Source organism: Poromitra crassiceps, assembly GCF_964638095.1.
Source record: "Poromitra crassiceps genome assembly, chromosome: 1".
NCBI lineage: Eukaryota > Metazoa > Chordata > Actinopteri > Beryciformes > Melamphaidae > Poromitra > Poromitra crassiceps.
The window spans coordinates 73,204,962-73,231,383 of record NC_139623.1 but is presented as its reverse complement, the minus strand read 5'-3'; the positions used below and the strand labels follow the sequence as shown (position 1 = coordinate 73,231,383).

Sequence of the window (26,422 nt, the reverse complement as noted above, 5' to 3'; positions counted from 1 at the left end):
AATATTCAGAGCGCAAATGTATTTGAATAAAGATAATGCATTGTGAATCCAGTGAGTACCCCTTGATATATTTTAAAATATTGCTTGATCTGTTGAGCTCATGAACTCGCTGTGTGTCCCAGGTGGCTGACCTCTCGATGGGTGATCTGCTGCTGCATGCCACTGTGGTGTGGCTCAACCCTCCACCCTCTCTGGTCAAGAGCAAAAAGGACCCAGATGTGGCTGCTTTCGGTAAGCCTTAGCTTTAAAGGCCCAATCCATATTGGATTATACTGTATGACGCCCTGGCCTATACTGTGTACCATATTGCCACTGCTTTTTTCACAGTCATTTTTGGGGTCAACATTCCCCCCCCCCCCCCCCCCCCCCCCGATTGTAAAGGTTGTTGTCTCTGTATGTGACAATTGAACATGAATTGTGCATGCATTTTTTTTATTCTGTAAAAGGGGTTTACATTTTAAATGGTTTTATACACAGGAGTAAAACAGACTTACATTTTGAGTAATGGTGGGTTAAAAGGCCCAATGTCAAACCCTTCTGTGTGTGTGTGTGTGTGTGTGTGTGTGTGTGTGTGTGTGTGTGTGTGTGTGTGTGTGTGTGTGTGTGTGTGTGTGTGTGTGTGTGTGTGTGTGTGTGTGCGCGCGCGCGTGCGTGTGTGGGCTTGGTCATAAAATTACATAACAATCACCTGGAACTTGGTCTTGCTCAACACTCGTTCACTCAATAAAAGCCTCAATCTGAATGAATTTATAACTGACAGGAAACTGGACTTCCTCTATCTCACCGAAACCTGGCATCAACCCTAGACTATTCCTCATTCAACCAGACCACACTCACAGGATTCACATACTGTAGGGGCGACTTTACCCATGTCAACATACCCACTCAGAGCTGTGGTGATATCCTGGATTTGGTCTGAAGCAAATACATAGCCAGAACTACTTTCCTGACAATCCCGGAAGTTCCGGCTATGTATTTGCTTCGAAAATTACAATGTCTCCTAATTTTACATTATTATTTCATAATAATGTGGTGAATGCATGAGTTACGACATGTACATAAGAGTACATAAGAGCATTGTGCTAAGCTAACTAGCAGGAGGGGCACGTCGCTACTTTCTACTGCATGCACAGAGAAGAGAAGGCCATCCATCTTCTCGTCTTACTATCTGGAATATGGCAAATAGCTAGGCCAATCTCCCAAAATGTTGGCGTTATATGACCGTAAGTCTGGAGACTTGCAGTGTGTGGCAGCATCATTTCATTGTCTGTCATCATGGCACTTTATCCCAGATCCCATTAGATAACGTGCTGTCAACTAGGGATGTTCATTTTGAAAATTTTCCAAAATCGATAATTGGTGAAAATTAACGATCAATTATCGATTATCGATTTTATTAATACTTAGAAAATTTTCAATTTTTTTTTTTTTTTTTTTAACAAAATTAATGCCTATGGCAGAAAATACGAAAGACAACGTGTTCTCCTCAATGAACTCTTTATTTCAATGTGTCTCCTCTCCAACACTGCTGTCCCCGGTGCTGCCACTGCTGTCCCCGGTGAATTTCCCATGTTTAAAACAGTTTTGTTGGCACAAAGACCCGTGCCCAGCCAGAAAACTAGAGACTATATGAAGCTCCACCTCACGTTAGTCGGCTGTGCAATGGAGTGGGGCGAGGAGGAACGAATTCCACCCAAACCTAGGTCAAAAAAAATAATAATAATAATAATAATTAATAATTTATAAATCGATCCAAATGCCACAGGATCGATTCCAATCCTTAACGATCAATTATCGATTTTCGATAATTGATGAACATCCCTACTGTCAACTGATATCTCAGGTGGAACAGAAATAGACTTGGTAAAATGCCCAATGCATGATTGGCCATATTGCATGAGGAACCTCTCCATTATTATTTATTTTATTAGGGGTTCAAGCCCTGAAGGGGCTGAAACCCTATTGTTTTTGTGCCGGTTTATTATTATTAGGGGTTCAAGCCCCGAAGGGGCTGAAACCCTATTGTTTTTGTGCTGGTTTATTATTATTAGGGGTTCAAGCCCTGAAGGGGCTGAAACCCTATTGTTATTGTAAATCCGAATATATTATTATTATTGTTCATCTGCCCCGACGCAAATTCCCGTGAGTTGGTAAATGGTAGAGACCTGAAATTTGGCCCAATGACAGATATTGTTGGCTGGTAGCTGCTCAAGAAAGATTTTTCGAATCGGCCTCAAGGTGGCGCTATAATCAACGGTTTTACGTTAACTCATTGAATGCCATGGACGTCCTTCGACGTCCAATTAAATAGTGACGTAGAGTGCCACGGACGTCCTTCGACGTCCAATGCGTTTTTTGACGGTGGGACGTCGATCAAAGCCTTCCGCAGCTCCTGTACAACTATAGTAGCTATTGGAGGTCTATAACCTATTTTACAGAACCCTTAGGTGGCGACAGTGCTCTCCAGATTACAGAAATGTCAGGAATACACAGCCTGAATTAGCCTTGATGAAAGAGAACCCGCTCATGCTGCAATCCAGAGCCATGTAGATTGTTCTGGCTGCAACTGACGGTGCGTGCGAACACAGTCAATCCGCGCACACAACTGAGTCCTTCTGCCTCTGTCTGTCTGTCAGCATAGTTTCTCCACATGATTAGCCGCTAGAAAAGCAGCAGCGCGACACTGAAAAGCCAAACCTTTCACTGCAGTCCGCGTGTGGCTTCTCCATGTTGCGCTGCCTGGGAGGCGGCGCTTCCCAGGCTTCCTAGAGACGCTTGGTGCGAGGCTGTGTGTTACTAGTGTGGGGAGGAGTTTTCAGCTGAGGGGGGGGAGGGGGGGTGGGGCACGCAGGGCAGGACACAACTACACCACATCACTACATCAGAAAATATTACCGTATCTAGAGTCAGTGAATGTGCTTGAAATGCTGCATTTCACAAAAGGCTGAATATCTCAGCTTATAATTTGAAATGCCTGAAAACGCTGAAAACAACCTATCTTCTCCGGCTCATAACTAAAGAACAGAAAATGGTATCAATAAACTTTTTTTTGCTGATGATACAATAGAGTCTCCTTGTTCTTTTTGCGTGTTCGGTGTTTACATAGTAATATCACACAATATTCTGTGGGCCTCGAGAAATCACTGAAAACGCTCTGAAAACTCTGGCACTGGGAGCGTCCGTTCTCCAAAAGTGGCTGGCACTCAATGAGTTAAAGGCCATCACTTCCACGCCGTTGGTCCGATTTTCAAACTTTTTTTTTCCAGATGTTCAGGTGAACCTGCTCTACAAATTTGCCTCAAGAACCCTTAAGGTCCGTCTGGAAAATTGTTGAGATATTTGGAAAAGTTTGGAAAACACATTTTTGACATCTCCTCCTAGACCGTGGCACCGGATTTTTGGATTTTTGAAATCTACTTTAGTTTTGGAGATATTGATCGTTAAAGTTGTGAGAGGGCGTGGCCTATCAGCTAAATTGTCATAACTTCATTACCCATGAAGGAATCTTCACGAAACTTGCAGGAGGTCTTCGGAGACCATCCCAGACCATGCGTGTCAAATTTGGTGCAATTCGACCAAAAGGGGGCGCTATAGCAGCATTCAGTACCTGTACCTTCTAAATTGTTTGATTTTGAAGGGCGGCAGGAAGTGCTGATTCATTGGAATTATGGCCAGCCTGACGTCTTGTATTGACACTTGACACTTCTGAGCTGATTTCAGAAAAGAAAGTGTCATTTGGCCTGTAGGGGGCGCTATTGTTTGCCTATGGGGGGCGCTACAGCAACGTATCTCCGCAACCGTAACTCGTAGAGACTCAGGGATGGCGGCGTTGGACTCGGGGTGAAAAAGTAGCAATACGAGGCCCGGGATCACCATCGCACCTTCCGTTTCCCATTTATTAGGGGTTCAAGCCCTGAAGGGGCTGAAACCCTATTGTTATTGTAAATCCGAATATATTATTATTATTGTTCATCTGCCCCGACGCAAATTCCCATGAGTTGGTAAATGGTAGAGACCTGAAATTTGGCCCAATGACAGATATTGTTGGCTGGTAGCTGCTCAAGAAAGATTTTTCGAATCGGCCTCAAGGTGGCGCTATAATCAACGGTTTTACGTTAAAGGCCATCACTTCCACGCCGTTGGTCCGATTTTCAAACTTTTTTTTTCCAGATGTTCAGGTGAACCTGCTCTACAAATTTGCCTCAAGAACCCTTAAGGTCCGTCTGGAAAATTGTTGAGATATTTGGAAAAGTTTGGAAAACACATTTTTGACATCTCCTCCTAGACCAGGGGCACTCAATTAAAATTCATAGAGGTCCAGTTAGAGAAAATGTCCTCAAGCGAAGGTCCGGAACATTGTAACGTACAGTAGCTTGCGTTATGATTCAGTGCCATTGAACTTAGGCTACTTCAATTGCAGTAGCCTAATGGTACAATGTCTGTATGTAGTCAACGACTGACTGTTAAATCAAAATAAACATCAACAATGTTTATTTTGATTTCATATTTAACTGGATTAATTATAAATAACTAGCCTACACTAATAATAAATACATGTTATTTTCTAATTTCAAGTAAAATAATGGCTGCATTTAAAAATAACATACAACAGAGTGCTTTGGGAAAATGCGCATCTTAAAAGTGTTTTAATTTGAGAAAGAAAATCTTCTTTTCTTCCCTTAACTCCACCTTTTCTCTTGAGAGAAGTGAGCTCCCTATCTATCTATCTATCTATCTATCTATCTATCTATCTATCTATCTATCTATCTATCTATCTGTCTCAGTGTCTGTCTCTATCTATCTATCTGCCTGTCTGTCTGTCTGTCTGTCTGTCTGTCTGTCGATCGTTCGCAATACAAACGTCACATGCCGTTGGGCAGTGAATGTGTGAGTGTGCCCTCAGTCTGGATTTGAGTGTGTTTGCTCGTGTGGCGCTTTCACAGACAGGTTAGGATCGCATCGCACTTCACATGAGACATACTGCCTGGTTTTGAACTGCCCGTGAGAACAATGAATGAACATCTAAGAGTCTGCCTGCTCCGGATTAAAATGAAATCTTTGTTTTTGCGGTCTACTCGTTTCTTTTGAGCACGCCATGTGAATTGACTTATATCTCTCTCATATCTCCGTGTCACTGACAATCTCTCGCCTGCAGCACTGGAACCAACTGGAACAGGCAGAATCGAATCAGATATTTGATTGGCTGAGTAGCATCACGTGTGATGATTTACAGCGCATGCATTGGTCTATGCGCTTCCTGGCAGATTAAACCAGTACCGTAAAGGGTAGAAAAGCACGTGCCGGTTAAAAAAGAAAAGCTTGGTGAAATGTAACAATTCTCAATGATTTGTAGGTTATAGGGCTCGGTCCGGATAGGACGGCGTCTGGGTCCGGATGCGGACCGGAGTCCGGACTTTGGGGATCGCTGTCCTAGACCGTGGCACCGATTTGCACCAAAATCGCCAGGAAGCATCTATGGAGCAAGCTCTACAATCGTGGTTTTTGGATTTTTGAAATCTACTTTAGTTTTGGAGATATTGATCGTTAAAGTTGTGAGAGGGCGTGGCCTATCAGCTAAATTGTCATAACTTCATTACCCATGAAGGAATCTTCACGAAACTTGCAGGAGGTCTTCGGAGACCATCCCAGACCATGCGTGTCAAATTTGGTGCAATTCGACCAAAAGGGGGCGCTATAGCAGCATTCAGTACCTGTACCTTCTAAATTGTTTGATTTTGAAGGGCGGCAGGAAGTGCTGATTCATTGGAATTATGGCCAGCCTGACGTCTTGTATTGACACTTGACACTTCTGAGCTGATTTCAGAAAAGAAAGTGTCATTTGGCCTGTAGGGGGCGCTATTGTTTGCCTATGGGGGGCGCTACAGCAACGTATCTCCGCAACCGTAACTCGTAGAGACTCAGGGATGGCGGCGTTGGACTCGGGGTGAAAAAGTAGCGGTACGAGGCCCGGGATCACCATCGCACCTTCCGTTTCCCATTTATTAGGGGTTCAAGCCCTGAAGGGGCTGAAACCCTATTGTTATTGTAAATCCGAATATATTATTATTATTGTTCATCTGCCTCCGCAAATTCCCGTGAGTTGGTAAATGGTAGAGACCTGAAATTTGGCCCAATGACAGATATTGTTGGCTGGTAGCTGCTCAAGAAAGATTTTTCGAATCGGCCTCAAGGTGGCGCTATAATCGACGGTTTTACCTTAAAGGCCATCACTTCCACGCCGTTGGTCCGATTTTCAAACTTTTTTTTTCCAGATGTTCAGGTGAACCTGCTCTACAAATTTGCCTCAAGAACCCTTAAGGTCCGTCTGGAAAATTGTTGAGATATTTGGAAAAGTTTGGAAAACACATTTTTGACATCTCCTCCTAGACCGTGGCACCGATTTGCACCAAAATCGCCAGAAAGCATCTATGGAGCAAGCTCTACAATCGTGATTTTTGGATTTTTGAAATCTACTTTAGTTTTGGAGATATTGATTGTTAAAGTTGTGAGAGGGCGTGGCCTATCAGCTAAATTGTCATAACTTCATTACCCATGAAGGAATCTTCACGAAACTTGCAGGAGGTCTTCGGAGACCATCCCAGACCATGCGTGTCAAATTTGGTGCAATTCGACCAAAAGGGGGCGCTATAGCAGCATTCAGTACCTGTACTTTCTAAATTGTTTGATTTTGAAGGGCGGCAGGAAGTGCTGATTCATTGGAATTATGGCCAGCCTGACGTCTTGTATTGACACTTGACACTTCTGAGCTGATTTCAGAAAAGAAAGTGTCATTTGGCCTGTAGGGGGCGCTATTGTTTGCCTATGGGGGGCGCTACAGCAACGTATCTCCGCAACCGTAACTCGTAGAGACTCACGGATGGCGGCGTTGGACTCGGGGTGAAAAAGTAGCGGTACGAGGCCCGGGATCACCATCGCACCTTCCGTTTCCCATTTATTAGGGGTTCAAGCCCTGAAGGGGCTGAAACCCTATTGTTTTTGTAAATCCGAATACATTATTATTATTGTTCATCTGCCCCGACGCAAATTCCCGTGAGTTGGTAAATGGTAGAGACCTGAAATTTGGCCCAATGACAGATATTGTTGGCTGGTAGCTGCTCAATAAAGATTTTTCGAATCGGCCTCAAGGTGGCGCTATAATCGACGGTTTTACGTTAAAGGCCATCACTTCCTGGTTCATTACCCATGAAGGAATCTTCACGAAACTTGCAGGAGGTCTTCGGAGACCATCCTAGACCATGTGTGTCAAATTTTGTGCAATTCGACCAAAAGGGGGCGCCATAAATGCCAGAAATGGGCGTGGCTTAACATAAAAAAGGCTGTAACTCCACACCTGTTTGTCCAATGATCGCAAAACTTGTCAGATATATCAAGGAGGATGTCCTAGTCAGAACCAGAAGCTTTGTCATCTGCGCAAGGCTTGAATCCCGCCCATCGCCGCTTGCGGCTATATTTTTATTTATTTTTGTACTTCATGTGAAGTGCAGCTTTTCATATTTACTTGAATGGGATCACACTCTTCCCTCAAAGTGATCCAGACCCACAAGCAGCATCTGCCTTCAAATGTGACTTGACTTGGAACACTGTGAATGAAGCAATTGCATCCAATGAGGGCTTTCACTTGCAAGGCGAGAGTCAATGAAAGTCATCGTTTTGTTTTTGCCATTTCAGGACTCTGGTCCCTTTTCATCTCTAGTGCTGCTTATGTGTCAATAGGTTCAGCCATTTTTTCTCATTTTTCTCATTCATTTTTGCTGTATCTAAGATTCCATTGACACAATGCGTGAAGCTCTCACTGTAGTCATTTGTCTTTTATATGCTGTATGTGGTGAATGACATTGACCCAATGCGTGAAGCTCTCACTGTAGAAATGTTGTCTTTTATATACTGTATGTGGTGAATGCTCATCCTAATGCCTCCTCTCATTCCCCCTCTTCATCTCTCCTTTGCCCTCTTTCAGTGTTCAAAACAGCAGTTGTCTTTGTGTACAAAGACTACTCCAAGCAGAGGAAAAAAACCCTGGTAAGTGCCATTTCTCCTGTTTCCTGTTGATTCATTCCAGTCTGACACTGTGTATGAAGGATGTGTGTTGGATGTGTGTTGGTGGGCCCAGGGCCTTCACTCTGCACTGCTTTTCAAAGTGCATTTTTCTTCTGGGGGCACATTGAGGCCACAAAAAAGTCAGCTCAGCATCTTCCATCATGGAGGTAGAGGTAGAGTCTCAGCATCTTCCATCATGGAGGTAGAGGTAGAGTCCGTGACAGAGAGCAGTAATGAGCTGTAGAATAGATTGAAGACACTGTAGTGTAACTGTACACCACTAACTACTGTACATGGTCTTGTCTTTCAAACCACCCCAACCAATTCTGTTACTGCACTCTTACACCCTCTGCTGTCATGTTGATATATTGCAGTGTTTGTATGTGTTGATATCCAATCAGTATCTCTATTATTCCAGGGTGGATCTCATCGTGCGTCTGTCAGTGATGACAAGGATCCCTTCCGTTTCCGTCACATGATCTCAACCGACTCCCTCCAAGTCCGTGCCCTCGCAAGTAAGTCTATTTTAACGACTACTATTGAACTTTTTTCTTGTATTGCCATTCCTCCAAAGTCCCCTGAAGCACGTTACCCACTAGTAATGGGACTTGACATTCAGCACTCTGTGAGGATCCTCAGGGAGTGCTAGCTCAGTGATTGGTCAGTCTCACAGTCTGCAGGGGATCCTCAGGGAGTGCTAGCTCAGTGATTGGTCAGATTCACAGTCTGCAGGGGATCCTCAGGGAGTGCTAGCTCAGTGATTGGTCAGTCTCACAGTCTGCAGGGGATCCTCAGGCAGTGCTAGCTCAGTGATTGGTCAGTCTCACAGTCTGCAGGGGATCCTCAGGGAGTGCTAGCTCAGTGATTGGTCAGTCTGCAGGGTAAGGTAGCTCAGTGATTGGTCAGTCTCGCAGTCTGCAGGGGTAAGGTAGCTCAGTGATTGGTCAGTCTCGCAGTCTGCAGGGTAAGGTAGCTCAGTGATTGGTCAGTCTCGCAGTCTGCAGGGTAAGAAGGTGTTGACTTGCTGTTCCAACAACAACGCTGAATTGAGCTGCAAGCACAGTACAAACAAGTAAGACAGGTGCTGAGGCGTGACACCTGACCGATAAGTCACACCCCTTTTCAGCTGCCTCATATTTCCACAGCTTTTCAAAATGAAGCGAGATTAAGGCTAGAACCTAATATACTGTACAGTAATTGGAATAGATGAGCTGCGTTACCTACCTCATTCCGTAGCCAAACAATTTCATTTTCATTCAATTTCTTGACTTTTGCCATCTGCTCATTAGTCTTAACTGTATTGAACAAGAATTGGCTTGTTCAGACAAAGCTCTTTGATGAAGCCTGTGTGGAGACTGTTTAATCTCTCTTACCAGGCGAGCAGAGACCACAACATTGATATTCTCAGTCAGCCAAATGCCTGTATAATGGAGATGGAAGTCTATTCACTATGGGGGGGAATGAGCATAGATTTTAGATGTTCTCTCTCTCTCTCTCTCTCTCTCTCATTTTGTACAGTCGATGAGGTCATACTCTGAGACTATTGCTGGACATTTGAATTCAGAAGCTGGAAGCGGTTACCTCAAGTTCATCTCTCAATATTATGAGAGAGAACTTGTGTCCCACAACTTTGCGATCAGCATTCTGGTGGTGCACGTACACAATTGTTGCTCCTGCTCCCAGGAAATTGTGTTGCTCCTGCCCCCAGGACATTGTGTTGCTCCTGCCCCCAGGACATTGTGTTGCTCCTGCCCCCAGGACATTGTGTTGCTCCTGCCCCCAGGACATTGTGTTGCTCCTGCCCCCAGGACATTGTGTTGCTCCTGCCCCCAGGACATTGTGTTGCTCCTGCCCCCAGGAAATTGTGTTGCTCCTGCCCCCAGGAAATTGTTTGTACACCACTTCAGGCCAAATCCTACATTATAAGAAGTGGAATGAATGAATCCAGCATTTTTATTCTGAGGTCATTTAAAAAGATTATTGACCCGTGAGAGGGTTTCTAACCCAAACCCTCTGAATGTTCCTCTCCCACCGAAATACATTAGAATCTTAGTCAACAAAACTGATAAATACTCATTAGTAGATCTGCACACAGTCTTCTTCACATCCCTTTCCTAGACAAACCTTAAATCAACCATCTGGCAGTTTGGCTCAAATGTGATCATTAATCTCCCTAATGGTCCGTTGTTTAAGGAATTGATGACTGAAATTAAGTGAATCCTTTTATGAATGTAGGTCACATTTCTCTCTCCCTCTCTCTCTCCCTCTCCCTCTCTCTCTCCCTCTCTCTCCCTCTCCCTCTCTCTCTCTCTCCCTCTCTCTCTCTCTCTCCCTCTCTCCCTCCCCCTCTCTCTCTCTCTCCCTCTCTCTCTCTCTCCCTCTCTCTCTCTCTCCCTCTCTCTCTCTCTCTCTCTCTCTCCCTCTCTCTCTCTCTCTCTCCTCCACTTTCCCAGATTCTGAAGGTACGGCAGTGTGTGAGATAGTTCACACAAGGTCTGAATCTGAGGGACGACCAGAGCGAACCTTCCAGCTGTGCTGCCGGTATGCTTTTTCAATATCCTACACATGCAGTACATACATTGTCCCTGTAGGGGACGGTTCAACACTTAAAGCAGCTACGTATGTTTGAATGAAACTACATTTAATACTGATGCCTCACATCTTTCACCTTGTGAGGCAGCTGGATTCCTGATTCACGATCACACGACAAATCCATCTTACCACGCTCCAATCTAATTGGTCTGAATCTGAACCAGCAGTGGTTCACATCAATCAGGTGTTCCGAGGCAGCTACAGGCGGGCTTTAGGTGTGATGACAGCAAGAAGCCAGCCTGTGATAGACAAATGGTTTATCCAATCACCTGCCAAGTAGCATTTTGAAAACTTTGTTCCGGGAGAACGCTACTGCTTTTGTCTACAGGGGCCGCTAAAATCAACCCAAAATTAAAGTTCCCCCGTAGCTGCTTTAAGGAGTTCAATTCCCACACTGGCCACCTATATTCAAAATGTATGCACTAATGGTGCTGTAACATGCTTTGGATACAAACCTCTAAATGGGTTTGATTGATGAAACAGTGTATAGTTACTACATGTATGGTGCATAATGCTAATAATAGCATCATTTGCAGCTCTCCGGAGAGCAAGAAGGATTTCCTGAAAGCGGTCCACTCCATCCTGAGGGAAAAGCAGCGTCGCCAGCTTCTTAAGACAGACTCTCTACCACCCAACCAGCAGTATGTCCCCTTTGGGGGCAAACGCCTGTGTGCCCTCAAAGGGGCCATGAACAGAACGGGTGAGAAAGCATAAGACCGTTCAAAGAACAAGGAACATTTATTATGCCAATAATTCTGCACATCACCTACTACATCTATAAGACATTTTCATTGTGTGTTGTCATCCTATTTCCACCAACTCCAACTTTGTCCTGTCTGTTTAGCATCGAGTCCGTCTCGGACGCTGCGCCGCAGGAAGCAGGTGAGGAACCGCTTCGCCGTCGACACCGACCTGCTTTTCCACGGCAACAACAACAGTGACTCTGACCCCTCCTCCCACCATCACCATCACCCTCCCTACCCTTCCGCACGCTCGCCGCTGTCCGAGCACGCCCTACACCAAACCCACAAACCTCACGGAGAGGACACGGACCGCTGGGTGGAGGAGCAGTTCGACCTGGCTCGCTACGACGACCAGGGCGTCGAGGCGGGGCAGGTAAAGGAGACGGACATTTTGAGCGACGACGACGAGTACTGCGAGTCTGTCCGAGCCTCGTCTGCGGAACCCGCCGGCCTGGAGGGGAAAGTGGAAGGACTCGACCTGAACGGGGCAGCAGTCGTGACAGAGACGGGACGTGTGCACAGCTGTGTGCTACAAGAGGAAGGCAATCGAATGAACCGCGCGAGCGACTCAGACTCGGCCGCCTCTCCCGGGCATGAGGAGGACCGCCTCCAGTCCCCCGGGTGTGTCCCCCGGCTGTCCCACTGCACCGCCGCCCCCCATCTGAAGCTCGCTCCCCTGATGCAGTGTGCGGCGGAGGGGGTCACCGACAAGGACCGCGACGTCATCTGGGTGCGGCGGGACGACTACGCCAACAGCAACGTCTTCTGAAGGGGAGTGACGGCAAGAGGAGGCACAGAGGATGGATTCTCCCGCTCCACACAGACACTGGCAGTGGGAAGTGGGAAGTGGGAAGTGGGCAGTGGGAAGTGGGAAGTGGGAGTGCGATAGGATACAAGCGTAAAAAGAGTAAAAGACATTATATAGACATGGAGAAGGAATTGAAATTCAAAACAATGTCTTTACTTTAGCGTGTCTTGACTCCGCCTTGTCCTTCTCACTTCACCTGCATCTCCCGTGTTCTGACAATCCCTGAGGCATCAGTGAGGTGAGATGCTCCTCATCCTGAGCTGCTTCAACTGAGCCAGAAGGAAAGCCAGAGGTGTCACTGTTTTGGATGCATAGTCCGGGCGTAACGCAGACCTGTGGGATCGTACTGTTACACGCGAGTAGACCAGCAAGTGTGTGTGTGTATACACACAAGTGCATCCGGTACGGTACACAGAGGCACACACACACAGACTCCAGGCAGCTAACTGTACCATACACACATTACTGAAGAGACGTCATCGCTGAACTGTGACCTAACTGGACCAAAACAAAAAGTCTATTTTTCAATGCAGGATCGTGGGTGTTATTTTTCTTGGACTCAGAAACTTTGTACCTTTTAACACTCAAGGGCTGTGTGTTACTGAATTTCTCTTCAGGGGCTTTTGGCTTACGACTGCTGTGTAAAGTAGAGTGAACTGCAACTAGCTTTATTGTGCTTTTATTGTTTTTAACTTAATATCAGCCGCACACTGGTGTATAATCAGGAGTACGATAGAGTGCCGTTAACCTCTTGTATATGATAAAAATGCATTGTTTTGAAGCTTGCTCATGTCTCCCAGCATATCCACTGAAATGTTTTGGACAATAGATATAAAGAGTCAACCTATCCTTTCATTCATTATTACCTTATTTGACATTTCTGCTTACAGCACATTCAACTGCCCAGTATTACAAACCGCCCCTTGTCCATCAAGGAAACATCAGCATGTTTGGTGCCACAAGCAGGCTTATAGAGATAGTCGGCATGTGTGGGAATGCCCACAAAATGTTAAACGGCTGGCGCGCGAGTGGGGTAAAACCGCTGATAATATATCTCAATGGGCTGACTCACCAAAAGACGGTGCTGCGGCTCTAAACTACAGGTTTGGGGGGTTCTAGAGCAGAACACAAGACGTCTGCTCAGATGTGCGTTTACTGCAGTGGTTAAAATCCTGATCGTGTCTGCCTGGGCTGGGCTATCAGCTAAATACTAACTTTGCTGAATGGATAGAACGTTTTTTTTTTACCCCACCCTGACCACGCCCCCAGCCAGGCTGAGCCAGCTAACCCAGCGTCTATTGTGGGCATTCCTAGAGCCTGTATGGGCGTTCCCAGACATGCCGACTGCCTCTATACCACAAGAGAGCCCTTCACATTAATATTCACATGTTGTTGCTTGATCTTGGTCATGCTCTTTCAATAATGTTCTTTTGGTAACTCATAGATCTTATCAAGAGCGTTCATTTAATATACAGGACCCATTTTGCCCAAAAGGCCACTTGTGCTCTTCTGGCTCCAATAAGTCCTTGATTAATGACGTAATAATACCCAGATACCAATAATCCTGTTTCACTTGAAATTTCTTTGTTGCCATTTTGAAAGGAGGCAGTCAGCAGAGACATATTGGAGACCGTACTGTAACTCCGAGCAGATGGCAGCCATGACTTGCAGCCTCTCTCTCCCCCTGCATTTATTCCCTTATCCACTAGGCTGTGCTGTTTCACAACATATTGTCACAACAACAACAACACAGTGGTTGCTCAGCTCAACATAGGAAGAGGATGAGGCTTCAGCACTCGAGTGAGTGGCACTGGTGCATCCATCTTCTTCTTTGCCAATGGCAAAGCTTCCCTTCTGGTCAATAGGTGCTTTGCCTGGCTGGGTGCTTGTACAGTCTTATTGGGCTTTCCAGTTTCGGCCACATCATGGTATCTTCTCTTGGCTGCAGCAGAGACATTTTGGAGATGGCGTACAGCAGGGGTGTCCAAACCTTTTTTTGAATAGGGGCCAGAGTAGATGATGTGAAACTACCAGGGGGCCGGCCGCTTTTCGCATCATATGGGTAATAAAAAAAAACAAATAAAAAGTAGAGTGCGCACACTGCTTAAAGATATCTCCCAGTAGATTTATTCAGATGTTTGGGTCTCACGACCTTCTTCAGAATGAAGCAGGAAAGGACAGAGCACTCATATAAATACTCTCCACCAATTGGCAGAGAGAAAACAAGTCAGGTGAGTACAATCAACCAGGATAGACGATACAATACAATACAATTGTACTCTAAGGATTTTGTTTAGCATCTGAAAACACTAGTTCTGTCTGTCTGGTTCCCCCTTGGTGCTTGTCTACAAACTGTATGATAGTGCTGTCATCGTTAGGTGAACGGAAAAAACACAAAGTGAACTTGCTTGATTAACCAATACTGTGTGGAGGGCCACATATAGTATATTTTGAGAGACAAGCTGAGGGCCGCTTAAATTCGGTCCGCCGGCCGCAATTGGCCCCCCGGGCCGGACTTTGGACATGCCTGCCGTATACAGTAACTCCAAGTAGATGAGCAGCCATACAGTTAACTTCTCCTTCTCTGACCGATTTTTTGGTATCTGCTTCTGCTCTCTCCTGCTCCTTTGTCAGGGATGCAAACTAGTCACCTTTAGGTGACAGTCACCTTTTTCACCCCAAAATAGGGCACTTAAGTGAATGATATTGTCTGCCCTGGTATGTCACCTTTTTCACTATCCATGACTTTGCATCCCTGCTTTGTGTTGGTCATAAACAGCATCATAATCACAAAGGAGTTGACTGAGGCAGACAGACCTAGAATGCAATACATCTTGAAATTGGAGAAATTTACATAAGAAATCAAGTGTACACTCCCAATTTTCTTTCCACTAACGCCTTCTTTCTCTTGTCTCTCTAACGCCCTCTCCCCTGCATTCCTTCCCTTATCCACTCGGCTGTGCTGTTTCACAACATCTTGTCACAACAACACAGTGGTTACTCAGCTCAACACAGACATGTGCACCTTGTGGATGTATTGAACCTGCACTTATTGCCCAACTACCCTGTCACTGGGACCCAGGGTTTAAGGAGACTAGAATACACTTTGGATGTTCTTGATGTTATTGTCTTATTCTTATGTTGATTTATTAGATTTAGTTTACAGGGTGATGAGGAACTAGTTTTAACCCAGTAAGGACCTATTCGTCTTTGAGACTGTGAGGTACAATCACCTGTCTATAACATAGAGGCAAATAACCCCTTTGTACTTTCCCCTTTGTACTTTTAAAACTCTGTTCGTACATACAACTGTGGAGTATTAACATTTTTGTTATCAGGAAAATAAAATTTGTAAATAAAATGTTTCTTTGAAAGTGGTAATTATTCATCGCTTTAATGTATAGCTTTAAAGTTAAGGAGGGAATTGGGAGCTACAACCTTGTGTATATGACTTGAATTGGTGAGTGTTCATATTTTCTTTATACAGCAGTTGGCAATAAGGACTATTTTTTAATTCAGTGTAATCATCTCATTTAGGAGTTTTTCAGAAGTTGTGGAAGGTCACATTCGTAGGTGGTCAAATGAAAGACAAAGTGTAGCTGTATATCTAATTTCCAGTCTAAAAACTACATTCCATGGCATCGGCTTATAGGGCTAAGTGTGAGTGGAAATAAAATGGGGGGGGGGGCTACTCTTGTGATGATGAACAAGGCTATTCTGAAGGCAATTAAGACCACCCAGAGCCCCTCAAAAAGATGATTTAAATGTTTGAAATAAAAAATTAAAAGGAATGATAGGTTCCCAGTTAATTGAACATATGGCATGGAATAATTTAATTAATTAATACACAGGTTAATACACATGTTACTATCCCTTGTGCCAAAATCCGAGGAAAAACACATTTAGAAGCCCAATCCAGAATAAAACAAGCTAACAACAGGCTAACAAACTAATAAACAAGACACAAATCACCAGTTACCTACCCTAGCCAACAGCAGTATGAAGCATGTCATTGGGGTTTTCAAGTGGGCACCTTCCTTCACCGACGTTTCGTTAAGTTAGGCCCACGACACCTCAAGAAGGCTTAACGGTGTAATCCAGCGTCCTGGAAACACCCCCCTCCATGCTACCACCGCACAACTGCATATTACCTCACTATCTAAGCCTAGCTATCCAGGTCAGTTCGGTATGACATTCCTGACTACACCACCACTGTCAATGATTCAGCCCTGTTGATGTGGACCGTCAATCATGACCAACAACAAACAATCCCTAACTACACCACCACTGTCAATGATTCAGCCCTGTTGATGCGGACCGTTAATCATGACCAACAACAAACAGTCAATGGGAGTTTGGGTTTAATGAGCACTTTTTTTTACTAGGTCATCTTGAAAAGTATAATTTATATCTGAAAAGTCAAAGGCAAGACTGCAGCTGCAATGAATGGGAGGCAGACTTTGTGGGTGGTGATGGTGATGTTAACCATACTGAAGAAAACTGATTCCACATGTACTTCAGACTGGCCAAGTTCAGAGATGTGTACATACTGTATGCACTATGCAGTATAGATGGATTTTTTTCTCCAAAATATCTTGTCTATATTTGGGACTTGCCAAATGTATTTGTACAATGTATAAGAAGAAAATGCGTATAAATATATTTTCTGCAGGTTTTGAAGCTAAATAGGCTAAATGTGATGTGTGAAACATTTTTGGTCAAAAGGATCATTCTGTGAGTTAATTAAGGGGGTCTAGGCCTATTTGTCAGTGTAGAAGGACAGATCAGAGGGTTTATGCTTATGAGAAGGAGATCAGAAATATTATGATAACAAGTTTATATTTAAAACACATAGGCTACAAATTCTGAGCTAAGGCGGGTCTTGCTTTTAGACTTCAATCTGGTGCACCAAATTTTAAGTAGGGTAAACCCCACCGGAGGGTAGAATTTGTTGGCTGAAATCTCTTTGTGTTGTTTGTGTCTCACTTTGAATCAAGGCAGCTACATGTTCAATTTCGAGAGATCAACAGCCTGAAACAGCGAGGTTTTCAACCCAGTGGAACTACTGAGACATGAGAAACCTCAAAACCTGCCCCCCAAAAGAAGCTTGTATAAACCTTAATCAATTTCATAAGGATACAGCCATACAGGCCTATAAATACCACACAGCAATATATCACAAAAGGCCTACATTATTTCAAATAAATAAGTTCCATAGGCTAAAGGAATAGTGATAGGACAGGAGGTTGAGAAAAGGTCATGAAAACGGCATACATAGCCTAAATCTCTCTAGGGATTACAGTGAGTGATTTTGTTATTCTAGGTTTGTCTGTATTACTGTAGCTATATATTCATATTCCAGGCAGGCCAGATAAAGACCTTCTCTTCTGCAGCAGCTGGAGATAATATGGCATCTGCACTGTAACCTGAAGATTATTCCCCTCTCATCAGGACCGTTGCAGGGAGCCGCGCGCTGCCAATCCATCTGCTCTTTAATCCAAGACAAGAGTCAGCCAAACTAACCAGAGAGCGCCAGAATTAGCCCGGATGTCAGGTGCCTTCAAAATAAAAGTGGAAGAATTATTCAAGTGTTTGATTTTAAAAAGTATCTCATTTAGGCTACTACAAATCCCTCTTTAAAGATATTGTAGCGAATCAGTGTTACACATATAGCGGTGAGCAATGGTAGTGTCTCGACTACAGATAGGAACGTATATGTGGGAGTGTTATGCAGAGGAACACTATGCTTGTGGGACCACTTCCGGGGGGAGACTGAGCATGCGTGTCAGTCTCCGGTTACCGCCTAAGGGAATAGCTGCTAACAACGAGTGTGACAGCCGCCTAGAGTTGTTGTATAACTAACTGTGAATAAAGATCCTTGTACCAGCAAGAAGCCTCCAGCTCTTCAATACCAGGAACGCTACATTGGCGTCAGAAGTTGAAAACGGTGAATATTGCCTCCAGAATCGGCGAGATAGTGAACAAGTTCCTGAAGAAAGAGCGGCAGAGACTCAAACGGGAGGCGGGAAAAGAAAGAGCCGAAGCAGACAGCCAGGCGTCCGAAGAGGAAGATGACTGGGTAGACGCAGCCACTACTACAGAGACCCAAGCGGGAAAGACAGGAAGAAGCCGGTGGCCGGTGAGAGTGAAGACCGAGCCTGGCAGCATCGCCACCGCAGCTATGGAAGCTGCGCCGCGGCCCAGCGAAGCTAGCCTGCGAGCCAGTGACCAGGACGGGGCGCAGACCGAAGCGACAAGGGAAGGCGGCCGCCGAGGGAAGAAGGAAATACCGCCGCCGAAATACAACGGTAAAGGCGAGTGGGAAGCATATTACACGATGTTTAACACAGCAGCTAATATGAATGGCTGGTCGAAGGAGGAGAAAGCCAGTCATTTAGTGATGTCTCTCGAAGGCGAAGCTACAACGTGTGTGGCGGCAATGGCGAATACAGAAGACTTAGACGTGGTGATGGCAGCGCTGAGCAGGCGTTTCGGCCAATGTAAAGAAGAAGGCGTCATGGTCGCAGAGCTGTGTAACAGGCGTAGACGACCAGGGGAGTGCCTGCGAGCGCTAGCGACAGACATTGAGATCCTCAGCCGAGGCGTATACAAACGGATGTCGCCAGAATCACTGGAGGAGTTAACTAGAAACTACTTCATACAGGCCATCGAGCCAGGGAGCCTGAACCAGAAAGTAACGCTGAGACATCCAAAAACACTGGGAGCGGCGCTGGAGTTGGCGCTGGAGATAGAGACAGTGGAGGGCTGGGACACAGGCAGCGGCAGAATGGAGGCCGCCCCCGTGGTAAGAATGGCAGTGGAGAGTCCGCCACAAGAAGAGCCAGCGTGGAAGATGGCCTTGGCAGAGCAAGGCAACATGGTGAAAGAACTGTCCGAGTCAGTACAGCAGCTAAAAGAACAACTGCTCCGCAGCGCCACCCTGCAGCCCAACCCCGCTCAGCAGCCCACTCCGCGGAACATGAGCTGGGGCAGAGGAAGAGTGATCTGCTGGAGATGTGGACGGCCCGGACATCGGGAAGCAGAATGCCGCCAGAGAACGTGGAACCAGGGAAACGGCGCAGGGCCCGTCCAGAGGGGGAGAGACGGGTCCCCGACTTCACAGTCCCCGTAGTCACGTCGTCGCAGGAGGGAGCCCACCGACAGCAGCGGGGGGGTGGGGCTCCGTCTTCCCCCGAAGTAGACGACATCGCCGGAGCCGTCAGCATGCAGAGCAGGCCGCGCACGATGAACGGCTGCCATGTTCCAGTCTACCTACAGGGGAGATACTGTGTCGCCCTAGTGGACACGGGGTGTACAGCAACGCTGGTGAACGTCAACATGGTGCCTGAGGGGACGCGTCTGGACCAGCCAGCGGCACAGCTGCTGAGGACAGTATCCGGTGAGTTAATGCCAATGAGGGGAAGGGGGTACGTTTGGATAACAGTGGGGGAACACACAGTGGAGTTTGCCGTGTGGGTAGTAGAAATGGCGGGACCCTGCATCCTGGGGGAGGACTACTTGACGCTAAACCAATGCACAGTAGACCTAGGAAAGAGCACATTGACATTCGCAGGAGGGTCAATAGTACGGATGGGCCACCCTCCCACCGCCCCAGGGGAGGGACCTAATGTAAATAACATCACTGTATATCGCGTCACTGTAGAGCACGAAACCCCAGCCCAGACCCCTGCCCTGCCCCAAAACCCTCCCCCAACCCAGACCCCTGTCCTACACCAAACCCCGCCCCAAGACCACGCCCCTAGCGCACCTCCAAACACTTACCCTCAGCCACCGCCACAGGCGGAGGGGGAGACAGAGAGGTTAGAGATGCTGAGGGGATTGCACCAACGCCAGAGTGAGGGTTTAGAACCCCAACAGAGCGATGAACTGTGGCGAGTGCTCAAAGAATATAAGGACATTTTCGCAATGTCGGATGATGAGCTAGGCTGTACCCACCTGGTGGAACACGAAATAGACACTGAGGGGGCGCGACCCGTCAGGTCATATCCCCGTCGGGTCCCAGCAGCGAGGAGAGACATAGCGAACGAAGCGATAGAGAACATGCTGCGGGCGGGGATCATTGAGCCATCAGACAGCCCGTGGGCGTCAGGGGTAGTGTTGGTGAGAAAGAAGAATAGCCCCAAAATGCGATTTTGTGTAGACTATAGGGGGCTGAACAAAGTGACAAAAATGTCAGGATCGGTGTTGGACATGTGGATCTATTCGCGGGTAGTTGAGGGCCACGGGAAACTTGGTAGGTCTTGAGAAGCTGGGGTGTTGTGGAACTTGATGGCTGGGGCTGCACAGTTCGAGGTTTGGGAACGGTCGCAGAGATTGCAGAAGTTGCTGGTTGCAGAAGTTGCAGGTTGCAGACGTTGCAGAGATTGGTATGATCCTTGATGTGAAATTATGAATCACTCGCGAGAGCCTGCCGGAATGGGTCTTTATAGATCCGAACATGACACCACCTGTGCTATGACATCACTGTGCTATGACATCACTTGTGTTATGACATCACCAGCGAAAGGCATGAAAGACACTTATGAATCATGACATCATCAGTGATCGATGACATAGTAGGAATGACGACGTCAAAGTAGGAATGATGACGTCATCCTAACAAAAAAAAGACGCATACCCGATGCCCATCATCGAGGAACTGTTAGACGCCGCGGGAGAGTCATCCTGGTTCTCATCCCTAGACCTCCGTAGCGGGTACTGGCAGGTGCCCCTCCGTGACGATGCCAAACAAAAGACCGCCTTCCGCACCGAGAAGGGGCTGTGGCAGTTTCGAGTACTCAGTTTCGGGCTGTGCAACGCACCAGCAACGTTCGAGAGGTTAATGGAGAAACTGCTGGGAGACATTCCCCGAACCGAATGCGTCGTGTATTTAGATGACATCTTGACACACAGGGGCACGTTCCAGGCAGCAGTGGGGGCGCTACGAAAGGTCCTGCAGAAGATAGCAGAGGCGGGTCTAAAGTTACACCCAGATAAGTGCCACTTCCTGAAGAGGAGGGTGGAGTTCTTAGGGCATGGCATCGGCGCGGGGGGCATTCGCACCCTGGAAGAGAAGACTCGGGCGATCGTGGAGTGGCCCACCCCCAGAAACAAAGGCGAACTCGAGAGCTTCGTAGGGCTAGCCTTATACTACAGGAAATTCGTAAACGGGTTTTCTAAAATAGCGGAACCACTGTTCAGGTTAAAAGAGAAGAACGCAGACTTCCACTGGACGGCAGAATGCCACCTAGCCTTTAAAGCCCTCAAGAAAGCGCTGACCGAGTCTCCGGTGCTTAGAGCACCAGACCCCGCACTGCCGTTCCTACTAGACACTGATGCCAGCAACGGGGGTATGGGGGCCGTGCTGTCCCAGGCGGGGCCGGACGGGGAGCGGGTGGTGGCGTACTACAGCAAGACTTTCGATAAAACAGAACGTAACTACTGCGTCACCCGCCGGGAGCTCCTCGCCGTCGTAGAAGCACTACGACACTTTAGATACTACCTCCTGGGACAGCCTCGGTTCACCATACGGACCGACCACTCGGCGCTGCAGTGGCTGTGGTCCTTCCGAGAGCCGGAGGGGCAGGTGTGCCGCTGGTTAGAGAGAATGGCAGACTACAACTTCACCATAGAACACAGGGCAGGGGCGCACCACGTCAACGCAGACGCCCTGTCACGACGACCCTGCGCAGAGAGAGGGTGTGCGTACTGCGAAAAGAGAGAAGGAAGGGAGAGAGAGCTCCAAGAGGAAGCGAGGATATGCCCTAACCATACGGGGGACGGACCCGTATGCAAAGCACTGCAGGTGGCAGAAGCGGCAGATTGGAGGGCCCATCAGGAGAATGACCTAGAGCTGGGGCCAGTAATGCGATGGATAGAAGAGGGCCAGAAGCCGCCGTGGGAAGAGGTGGCCGGAGTCACCGACGCAACCAAGGTGCTGTGGTCAGAGTTCGACACCTTGAGATTGAGCAACGGCATACTGATGAAGTCCTGGAAGGAACCAGTGACGGGAGAGAGCCAGTGGCGGAAGGTAGTACCGGCGACGCTGAGAGAGGCGGTGTGCAGGAGCGGTCATGGAACTGCAGGGGCCGGACATTTCGGTGTAAACAAAACACTCCGCCGTCTGAGGCAGGGTTTCTATTGGGGGAGGATGAGGAGAGACGTGCAGGATTTCTGTCGACGGTGCGACCTCTGCGCAGCGTACAAGGGCCCATTAGACCAGTCTCGCGCACCGCTCCAGCAGCTAGCAGCAGGAGCGCCCATGGAGAGGGTGGCGGTGGACGTGATGGGACCGTTTCCGCGCACAGACGATGGAAATTGATACGTCCTGGTCGCCATGGACTATTTCACAAAATGGCCAGAAGCATATGCGCTGCCCGACCAGGAGGCGGGAACGGTGGTCGACGCACTGGTGGCGGGCATGTTCAGTAGGTTCGGAGCACCGGAGACCCTCCACAGTGACCAAGGGAGGAACTTTGAGTCACGAGTGTTCGCCACCATGTGCGAGAAACTGAACATAAAAAAGACGCGTACCACAGCACTGCACCCCCAGAGCGATGGCCTGGTAGAAAGATTCAATCAGACACTGAAAAAGCAGTTGGCTATCCTCACAGAGGAGCACCAGAAAGACTGGGACACGCACCTGCCTCTCATCCTCATGGCCTACAGATCTGCCGCCCAAGAGTCCACCTCCTGCACACCCGCGCTGCTCATGTTAGGCCGAGAACTGAGGACGGCCACAGAAATGGCGTTCGGCAAACCACCAGATGCACTGGATGCGCCCCCGGGGCGAGAGTACGCCAGGAGGCTACAAGATCGGTTAGAGTCCGCTCACAACTTCGCTCGAGGCCAGCTAGAGAAAGCGGGCATGAGACAAAAGAGGAACTATCACGTGAGGGCGAAGGGAAACCATTTCCAGGGGGGGGATTTGATCTGGGTGTACACGCCCCAGAGAAAGAAAGGGCGTAACCCCAAGCTGGACTGTCACTGGACAGGCCCATGCAGGGTCTTGGAGAGAATGGGGGAGGTGGTGTACCGAGTGCAGATGCCACTTGGTGGCAGGAAGGTACTCCACCGAGACAGGTACTGAGGGGGGTGCACCCTTCCCCCAGATCTCGGCCGCGCAGCGGTTTCACCTAGACGTGCTAGGAGAAGGGGACTGTTTCCACAGGGAGGGGCGTCCGGCTATGACCGGACGGCCACCACCCAGGGGCTCGATGTCTCAGAAACACTGCAGATGGGATCAGCCCCACAGGCAGAATCACAGAGACTAACACGGCCACGGAGAGAGACACGGGCTCCAGGACATTTGGAGAACTTTGAGCTTTATTAAAAAAAAAAAAAAAAAAAAAAAAAAGGAAGGAGGATGGTGTTGAAATGTTGGCTAAAAGAAAAGAAATGATGTATATGGCATGAGATATTGTGGGGAATGAAGATGTGGGAGAAGCTAGACAGGAAACATCAAGAGTGGGTAACAGACAAAAAAAAAAAAAAAATGTTAAAGAAAAAAAAAGATGCTGGGATGTGTTTGGTACAAGGGGATGTGTGGGTGTGGTGTCAACGTGGGCGTTGACTTATTGTTGGGCGGGGAGTATGTAGCTAATCAGTGTTACACATATAGCGGTGAGCAATGGTAGTGTCTCGACTACAGATAGGAACGTATATGTGGGAGTGTTATGCAGAGGAACACTATGCTTGTGGGACCACTTCCGGGGGGAGACTGAGCATGCGTGTCAGTCTCCGGTTACCGCCTAAGGGAATAGCTGCTAACGAGTGTGACAGCCGCCTAGAGTTGTTGTATAACTAACTGTGAATAAAGATCCTTGTACCAGCAAGAAGCCTCCAGCTCTTCAATACCAGGAACGCTACAATATTAATATATGTCCAAGTAGAAAATTTGCATAATCTACATGGAAATTGTATAAATCTGAAAATCTGTAAAAATTGTGCTATGCAGTGATTCTCAAACTTGTTCATGTCAAGGACCCAAATTGACACACATTAGACTGCCATTTGAAACGATTTGCCCAGTGCACTCATCGAGCTTAAGGAGACCTTCAGACCATTCGGTCTCTCTCTTTTGTTCTGTTTGTTTGTTTGTTTAATTAAATAGTGTAGTTTGTGTTGCCTACTTATTTTCCCTTAGTTTGAGTAAATAAGTTATTGTTTGAACTTTTGCTTTAGCGTATGACTGACTCCCCTCATTTGTTACTTCTTTGAGCCAGTTGTAACATATATGAGGGCAGTCATGACACCAAAGCAAAAGTTAAAACAATAATTAACTGAAACTAAGGGGAAATAAGTAGACAACACAAACTACATTAATAAACAAACAAACAAACAAACAAACAAACAAACAAACAATGAACAGAACAAAAGGTGCATCATGAGGAGGGAGAGAGAATGGTCTGAAGGTCTTCCCACCGGGCCCAGATGCACCCAATCAGCAAACGACCCATATGAACACCTAACCCTGAACAGATAGATGCAAAATGATTTTAAATTGATTCTGGTACTATTGGGCATGTTATAAAAAAATCATAATAAAAATCTAGGAAAATCTGACTTCAGGAATTGGGGTCATTAAATATATTAATCAAATTAAGCTATATCTCAATTACTATTCAACCTAGAAAGGTGGTTTTGGTGTCTACTCCTATGTTTTACAGTAGGGAAGGAACTGAAGGAAGGAATACAATTGATTAAGTCAAATTACTATCAAATAATTACGAGGGTTTCCAACTTCCAATTCATTTAGGCCCTAATTAATGTATTGCTTGCACCTGTGTTACTTCCTGCCTTTTAGACACAAAATGGGTGAATTGGGTGGGAAGTGAAACTCAACTAAATGTAACAGCTGATCATAAAGCGTTTAATTTTGAAAATTCTGACAGGAAGTTGTTTTATTTTGAATCTGGTTCGCTTGACGCTAATCTCGCGCTCATGTTCTCCCCTCTGGCTCTGCTCCTGCCTGCCTAGATGCGCACCGAGGTCGAGTGAGTAAAAAGTAGCGGACGCGTTCAATGGTCGAGACTATTTTTCTACATTCCGTTTCTTTTTCTTCACAAAATGTTACCGAATGATTGTGGGTGCAGGGAAGTTGGATATATGTCATGATGTGACTGGTGGCGATGATATGTCGTGTTTTTTTTTTATCCGATGGAGTGGAAGGACCCGTGTTGGGAATGTTTGCGCTTTTACGCGCTACTTTGCGTGCTGGTCACTTCACTGCGTGGATCGAGGCTGTTTCTCTCTGTAATGTACCGCCGTAAATATTCATGGTGAGTTCGACTATAGAGCACTATGGAGAAAAGAAAGAGACTTTTCACCTGTCTTGTCTTCACGGCGCAGCTCTGTCTGACCTCACCACAAGTCCTCAGAATCGGTAAGCGCAACAGCTGTTTACACGCAGTAGCCTATGGTTCTCTGCGTGTCTGACTTCACTGGACTGGGTCAAATCATGTGTGTAGGCCCTACAATACAGCTATACATTGTTCCTTCTCTAGTCATACAAAAGAGAAACTGTGCCTATGTCTTGTGGTCTGTAACAGTGCTTAAATAGAACCTAATGGATTATCACTATAGCCTGTTCCTAGAATGTTTGATATAACCTGTGTGTATAGTAGCTACTCAATAGTGATGATATTGTGCTTTATGTTATTTTGTTATGATCTCATATGGCATCAAATATGGTGTCAATTTAATAGTACCCTAGTCCTATAGGGACGTGTTAGGGTTAAGAAAAACCTATAGCCTATGTATTTCTTTTTCTGGGATTATGATCATTATTTATCATTAGGAACACCTGCCTTTCAACCCAGAAGACAATATTTCCCACAACAAAAGACAAAACTTTGTCAGTCTCACTTCCTGCTGCAGCTGCTTACTCGTTTACTTCAGGAGACGGTAGACGTTAGTTGGCACTCGCATTTTCCTAGCTCCAAATTTGATCTTGAAGTTATCAGTATGCTCGAAAGCAATTAAGGATAAAGAAAAAATCATTAGAAATCGAATCTTGTCAGTCATCAGTTGTTGCTCCATTTGACCTCAGAAAAGCTGTCGGTATACAGGTGAAGTTTTTTGTGGTCAATTATTTGCTCAGGGTCTATAGTTTTTGGAGTTGGCGTCATTATAGTTTCAAAATCGCCTCGGATCAAGATCATCTCATCAATCCGTCGTCATATTTTGAATTGAATGCCAAAGCCATCTAAAATAGAGATGC

General features: G+C 46.6%; 2 protein-coding genes across 2 annotated transcripts in view; both read left to right on the top strand.

Moving 5' to 3' along the window:
* Positions 1–15,562, top strand: part of LOC310785223 (rho guanine nucleotide exchange factor TIAM1-like) — a 204,798-nt gene extending 189,236 nt beyond the window's left edge. Inside the window, 6 exon segments of the mRNA XM_083646226.1 lie at positions 123–231; positions 7,979–8,040; positions 8,477–8,573; positions 10,512–10,599; positions 11,187–11,350; positions 11,495–15,562. Of these exon segments, the coding sequence (XP_083502352.1) occupies positions 123–231; positions 7,979–8,040; positions 8,477–8,573; positions 10,512–10,599; positions 11,187–11,350; positions 11,495–12,162 (1,188 nt within the window). The 3' untranslated portion in view covers positions 12,163–15,562.
* Positions 15,563–25,503: 9,941 nt separating this feature from the next.
* The window catches only part of grik1a (glutamate receptor, ionotropic, kainate 1a), a gene marked incomplete at both ends in the record, with an annotated part of 111,751 nt that continues 110,832 nt past the window's right edge, over positions 25,504–26,422 (top strand). Inside the window, one exon of the mRNA XM_083637475.1 lies at positions 25,504–25,585. Within this exon, the coding sequence (XP_083493601.1) occupies positions 25,504–25,585 (82 nt within the window). The remainder of the gene's footprint in view (positions 25,586–26,422) is intronic.